General features: G+C 44.5%; 1 protein-coding gene across 2 annotated transcripts in view; it reads right to left on the minus strand.

The window, feature by feature from the left end:
• Window positions 1-7,500, minus strand: part of LOC143291658 (SID1 transmembrane family member 1-like) — a 56,590-nt gene that overhangs the window by 21,685 nt on the left and 27,405 nt on the right. For both annotated transcript variants that reach the window (XM_076601651.1, XM_076601650.1), the window contains 3 exons: window positions 6,398-6,540; window positions 5,170-5,243; window positions 2,711-2,777 (listed from right to left, as the gene is read on the minus strand). In XM_076601651.1, the coding sequence (XP_076457766.1) occupies window positions 2,711-2,777; window positions 5,170-5,243; window positions 6,398-6,540 (284 nt within the window). The remainder of the gene's footprint in view (window positions 1-2,710; window positions 2,778-5,169; window positions 5,244-6,397; window positions 6,541-7,500) is intronic.

Consider the following 7,500-nt stretch of genomic DNA (forward strand, 5'->3'; position numbering starts at 1 on the left):
GAACGAAGCCGCTGGAAATTTGGCCAAGCAGGGTAAACTGAGAGGCCTGTTTGCATAAATTTGACATGGTGCAATATATGACACCAAACAAACTGTTCAGGTACAAAGTCGCACAATGAGCATGTGCGCGACTCCAAGAGAGAGCGAGACTGTGAGAGATGGAGTCAGTCAAGCCACAACACTGAAAGCGAAAGGACAAATAAAGAGAAAGCAACTCAACTGTCTGTGGGTTTTTTTCATGTTTTTTTTCTTCTTTTTTCGCTGCCCCATCATCTGCACCGTTTCAGTGGCATTACTCCCGCGCCGCTCATTTAGATTCCCCCATACACCCCCACACCTAGGTTCGTCCATCACAGTTCCAGCCACGTCGGCAGTCCACAGGGAACCATCGATGTTAGGTCACCAGGTGGCATCATACCAGAGGAGACCCTGCACTGCTGCTGAGTCACTTCGGTGGTGTTCAGTGGTGCCTATTCTGATTTAACGTACTTAGGACACCACCTACTAAGCCCCCTACTAACGACAATAATGGCTTAGTTTCGGATCCAGACTGAGTGAGCATCCCCCCCAGAGTGGAAACCGCCACCATGTCCCTCAAACCACAGCCCCCCATGAATCTGCCGACACTAAAGACATTGACAGGACTCACCCCAAGCACAGAAGTGGAGGGGTATCGAAACTGAGGTTACCATGAGAGCAGGGCATGAAAGGCCACAGATTTTGAAAGTGTTTTGTTCATATTGATGATGATCAAGGAGGAGCATGACGATGACGATGACGATGACAATGCTGCTATGGAGGTCCATTTTGGTTTGGGACTGCGTGACAAGGCTTTACTCTACGCTTCTTGTCATAATGATATCCTTGGCGTTAACCAAGCCCAAGAGATATAGACATCTGCAGTGTTGGTCAGGTAATTAGAACAACACACCCAAAAACGCATCCTTGAAGTGGATGACACTCGACTGTGTGGTCCCAGTCTCCCCATTTGAGCCCACAGCACACTGAACTCTGGGTAGGAGCCGGCCACAGGACAAAAAAACCCACCTCTGCTGGGATTCGAACCAGCGTCCTCTCAGCCATCAGTCCGCGACACTAACTAACGCTGGTTCTGTGTGTGTTATTAGTCAGAGTGCTAATTCCACTCAGCCACACGCTAGCAACATACACCAACATTACAATAAGAAATAAGATCCTGTGGTGAAGTGGTCAGTGCAGCAGACCTGATGACTGGGAGGACACGAGTTCGAGCCCCATAAGAAATGGGGTTAAATTCGGCCCATGGCCTGCTCCTACCAAGAACTACGGGCTCAAATGAGAAGACCGGAACCACACAGCTGAGGATATTCAGTTTCAGGGATCGGTCTTTCATAGGGATGTTACTCAAAGCTCCTCACCATCACTGCATGTGTCTGTATCTCTCAGGCCTGGTACACACCAGGATTTATTATGAAAGGAAGCACAGATTACTGATTATCTGGCTGATAGGCAAACAGGATAAAATGATTAGCTCTTTGTAGGTGAATGGGGCAAAACTGTTACCTGCTGATTGGTAACTGGAAAAAAAAAAATTATCTGCCGATAGGCAAATGGGATAAAACGATTAGCTCTTTATAGGTGAATGGGGAAAAAACCGGTCACCTGATGACATTAAAATAATCATAATAAATAATGCAGACTGACACTCACACAGGGAGCTTGTGGATTTACAAGAAAAAAGTTAGACAAAAACATACTTAAATGAGGTGAAATGTTTACCTGCTGACAGGCTAAATATGTAAATGGGGGTGAAATATTTGATTGACAGGTATTTGAATACGGGTGAAATATTTACCTGTAGACAGCTAAAAGGGGGTGAAGTATTTACCAGAAGACAGCTAAATGGGGGTGAAATGTTTACCTGTAGACAGGGGGTGAAATGTTTACCTGCAGACAGGTAAATGGGGGTGAAATATTTACCTGTAGACAGGGGGTGAAATGTTTACCTGTAGACAGGGGGTGAAATGTTTACCTGTCGACAGGTAAATGGGGAAGAAATATTTACCTGTAGACAGGTAAAGGGGGTGAAATGTTTACCTGTAGACAGGGGGTGAAATGTTTACCTGTCGACAGGTAAATGGGGAAGAAATATTTACCTGTAGACAGGGGTGAAATGTTTACATGTAGACAGAGGGTGAAATGTTTACCTGTAGACAGGGGGTGAAATGTTTACCTGTAGACAGGTAAATGGGGGTGAAATGTTTACCTGTAGACAGGGGGTGAAATGTTTACCTGTAGACAGGTAAATGGGGGTGAAATGTTTACCTGTAGACAGGTAAAGGGGGTGAAATGTTTACCTGTAGACAGGTAAATGGAGGTGAAATGTTTACCTGCAGACAGGTAAAGGGGGTGAAATGTTTACCTGTAGGGGGTGAAATGTTTACCTGTAGACAGGGGGTGAAATGTTTACCTGTAGACAGGTAAATGGGGGTGAAATGTTTACCTGTAGACAGGTAAATGGGGAAGAAATATTTACCTGTAGTCAGGGGGTGAAATGTTTACCTGTAGACAGGGGGTGAAATGTTTACCTGTAGACAGGTAAATGGGGGTGAAATATTTACCTGTAGACAGGGGTGAAATGTTTACCTGTAGTCAGGGGGTGAAATGTTTACCTGTAGACAGGGGGTGAAATGTTTACCTGTAGACAGGTAAATGGGGGTGAAATGTTTACCTGTTGGTAGGTGAGCACCAGCTGGGCCACAGGCAGTCCGTAGAAAATGGCAATCGTCAGGAGGTTCCTGAAACAGGCACCGTTCCCATGGATACTGTGCAGGTGGGCTGGATGATAGGGTGACGTGTTTGTGTGTGTGTATGAGTGTGTTGGTGTGTGTGTGTGTGTGTGTGTGTGCGGGTGTGCATGTGCATGCGTGTGTGGTTCTGTGCGTGCATGTATTTCATGTACAGTGTGGATGCATTCACAAGCAAGAGCATGATTAAGATGGCACTTCAGACTGTATACAGCTGTACCAACTCTTCTATAACCAGTGCACGTGTTTGCGAATGTTGTCTAGATACTCTCTGGGGGGTTAACTCTTTCACAGCCAAGTTTCTGTGTGAAAAACACTCCCAGCATCAAATATTTTAGAAATGATGCTCTCAATCACAGGCTTCGATTCATGTCTTCTTCTTCTTCGTTCGTGGTCTGCAACTCCCACGTTCACTCGTATGCACACGAGTGGGCTTTTACATGTATGACCGTTTTTAACCCGCCATGTAGGCAGCCATACTCCGCTTTCAGGGGCGTGCATGCTGGGTATGTTCTTGTCCCCATAACCCACCGAACGCTGACATGTGTTACAGGATCTTTAACGTGCGTGTTTGATCTTCTGCTTGCATATACACACGAAGGGGGTTCAGGCACTAGCAGGTCTGCACATGTTGACCTGGGAGATTGTAAAAATCTCCACCCTTTACCGACCAGGCGCCGTTACCAAGATTCGAACCCGGGACCCTCAGATTGAAAGTCCAACGCTTTAACCACTCGGCTATTGCGCCCGTCTTCGATTCATGTCGAAACAACACAATGGACTTGTTCTCTTCAAACGCGGTCAGGGGGCAAAGGTTAGTCATTGTTGTATTGGCGGGAAACTGGCTGCAGCTTTCAAGCTTTGTTACAATGTGAAAATAGGTGTCATCAACATGACCCTTCCATGTCCACAAAAGTCGCGTATGGCGGTGCACTGTCTAGTCAACAAAAGGCGCCTATGGTGGTGAAAGAGTTAAAAGACATTTGTGTTTCTCAACTTTGCACTGTCTAGTCAACAAAAGGCGCCTATGGTGGTGAAAGAGTTCTCAAGTTTTATGTGACACTGTTGTGTGTCTGGAAATGTTTGTTCTGGGCATGAAATAATTGTTTCGTAGAAGTCCTCCATATTCAAATAGGAGTGAAAGGATAACCGAAACTAGAAACTTGTCTGCAGAGCTACCTGTTTCGTTGTTCATATCATGAACTAACACAAAAACACATAATAAATCATACACGCAATTTCTCTGAACACTCAGAATCAAACTAAAATAGCATGCACGTATAATTCTTGTCCAAAATCATATAATAGCATGCACCTATAATTCTTGTTCAAAATCATATCATAGCATGCACTTATCTATAACTCTTGTCCAAAATCATATTATAGCATGCACCTATAATTCTTGTCCAAAATCATATTATAGCATGCACCTATAATTCTTGTCCAAAATCATATTATAGCATGCATCTATAATTCTTGTACAAAATCATATAATAGCATGCATCTATATTTCTTGTACAAAATCATATCATAGCATGCACCTATAATTCTTGTCCAAAATCGTTTAGTAGCATGCACCTATAATTCTTGTACAAAATCATATAATAGCATGCACCTATTGTCTTCAGTGGCATTACTCCCATGCCACTCATTCTGATCCCACAAACACAGCCACACCCGGGCGTGTCTGCTGCATTCCCAGCGTCAGCAGTGCACAGGGAACTAGCAATGTTAGGTCACCAGGAGGCCACACACCAGAGGAGACCCTGCACTGCTGCTGAGTCACTTCAGTGGTGTTCAGTACTGCCTGTCCTGATTTAACGTACTCAGGACACCACCTATTACGCCCCCTTCTGACGACAATAATGAGCCTGGATATTTTGTGGGGGGATGGGCGTGGGGCGTGGGGGGAAGGTAACTGCATTTGATAAGAATTATTCATTACTGTCTATTTATTTCATCGTTATTAAAATGCAGCACGTAACCAAGCATATGCACTAACCAGTGGTAAAATGCTACAGATATTTAGGTGCACTCGCACTAACCAGTGGTAAAGCACTGCAGATATTTAGGTACACATACACTAACCAGCAGTAAACACTTGATAAATAGGTACACATTCACTAACCGGTGGTAAAACACTCCATGTATCTAGGTACAGTTGCACTAACTAGTGGTAAAACACTGCAGATATTTAGGTACACTTGCACTAGCAAGTGGTAAAACACTGCAGATATTAGGTACACAGACACTAACCAGCAATAAACACTAGATATTTAGTGCACATGCACTAACCAGTGGTAAAGCACTTACAGATATTCAGGTTACACATGCACTAGCCAGTGGTAAAGCACTACAAATAATCGGGTGCGCATGCACTAACCAGTGGTAGATCTTGAAGGTCTTGGAAAGCTTCTTGTGTGACTTTCTGGCCAGATCGCTGACAAACAGCATAGTCTGCAAACATGCACACACCCAGGATGATGTCATTATACAATGCAATATAATCCAATACAATGCAGTACAGTGCAATACAGTACAATGCAATGCAGTACAGTACAGTACAGTACAGTACAATACAGTAGTCTAGTAAAGTACAGCACAGCACAGTACAGCACAGTACAGCACAGTACAATACAGTACAGTGCAGTGCACCACAGTAAAGCGCAGTTCACCTTCAACAGATTTTAGAGCAGTACAAAATTTACCCTTCCGAGATTTTGCATTTGCATTTGTATTTCTTTTTATCACAACAGATTTCTTTGTGTGAAATTCGGGCTGCTCTCCCCAGGGAGAGCGCGTCGCTATACTACAACACCACCCATTTTTTTGTATTTTTTCTTGCGTGCACTTTTATTTGTTTTTCCTATCGAAGTGGATTTTCCTACTGAATTTTGCCAGGAACAACCCCTTTGTTGCCGTGGGTTCTTTTACGTGCGCTAAGTGCATGCTGCACACGGGACCTCGGTTTATCGTCTCATCCGAATGACTAGCGTCCAGACCACCACTCAAGGTCTAGTGGAGGGGGAGAAAATATCGGCGGCTGAGCCGTGATTCGAACCAGCGCGCTCAAATTCTCTCGCTTTCTATGCGGATGCGTTACCTCTAGGCCATCAACAAACCAACAACAAAATTTCCTCCACCAGATATGAACTCTTTCAGTGCCAAGTTTATGTGTGAAAAACACTCCACAGCATCAAATATTTGTGACACAATCCTCTCAGTCACAGGCTTCGGATCATGGCAAAACAACCCAATGGACTCCTTCACTACGAACCAGGTCAGGGAGCAAAGGTTAGTCATTGTTCTATTGGTGGTAAACTGGCTGCAGCTGTCGAGCTTTCTTACAATGTGAAAAACAAAGGTCGCCTACGATGGTGAAAGAGTTAAAGAAGGAAACCATTCACTTCCAGCAGGTTTCAGAGCAACACAACATTTACCTTCGGCAGGTTTCAGAGCAACAAAACATTCACCCTCAAAGAATCTCTTGCAGATGATCGTTCACCTTCAAACGGCAAAACTAAAGACCGTTTACCCAAAGATGTTTGTGTCTATTTCTTTTTCACCTATCAAAACCATTTACAATATCCATGTTCAGCGGCACTTCGAACCTTCGTCCTGACGATGTCTTTCTCCAGCTCTGCGTCGGGCAGGAAGTCGATGTCTGAGGAATCAAAGTCAAGGTCGCTGCTCTGCTGGCTGAGGTTGCTGTGTGTCGACCCCTCCATGCTGCGCAGCGGTGCGTCGGGTCGGCCTGTGACATCATCACATCACGCTATGTGTCAGTCACGACATGTCACACTACACATCAGTCACTGCACGTCACACTACACATCAGTCACTAGACATTACACTACACATCAGTCACTGCATGTCACTACACATCAGTCACTGCATGTCACACTACACATCAGTCACTGCATGTCACACTACACATCAGTCACTGCATGTCACACTACACATCAGTAACTGCATGTCAAACTACACGTAAGTCACTGCATGTCATACTACACATCAGTCACTGCATGTCACTACACATCAGTCACTGCATGTCACACTACACATCAGTCACTGCATGTCACACTACACATCAGTCACTGCATGTCACACTACACATCAGTAACTGCATGTCAAACTACACGTAAGTCACTGCATGTCATACTACACATCAGTCACTACATGTCACACTACACATCAGTCACTGCAAGTCACACTACAAATCAGTCACTGCAAGTCACACTACACATAAGTCACTGCATGTCACACTACACATCAGTCACTAGACGTTACACTACACATAAGTCACTGCAAGTCACACTACACATCAGTCACTACATGTCACACTACAAATCAGTCACTGCATGTCAAACTACACATAAGTCACTGCATGTCACACTACACATCAGTCACTAGACGTCACACTACACGTAAGTCACTGCATGTCAAACTACACATCAGTCACTGCATGTCACACTACACATAAGTCACTGCAAGTCACACTACACATCAGTCACTGCATGTCACACTACACATCAGTCACTACATGTCACACTACACATCAGTCACTGCATGTCACACTACACATAAGTCACTGCATGTCACACTACACATCAGTCACTAGACGTCACACTACACATCAGTCACTAGACGTCACACTACACATCAGTCACTAGACGTCACACTACACATCAGTCACTAGACGTCACACTACACA

This window comes from Babylonia areolata, chromosome 17 (genome assembly GCF_041734735.1).
Source record: "Babylonia areolata isolate BAREFJ2019XMU chromosome 17, ASM4173473v1, whole genome shotgun sequence".
In the NCBI taxonomy this organism is placed as follows: Eukaryota; Metazoa; Mollusca; class Gastropoda; order Neogastropoda; family Buccinidae; genus Babylonia; species Babylonia areolata.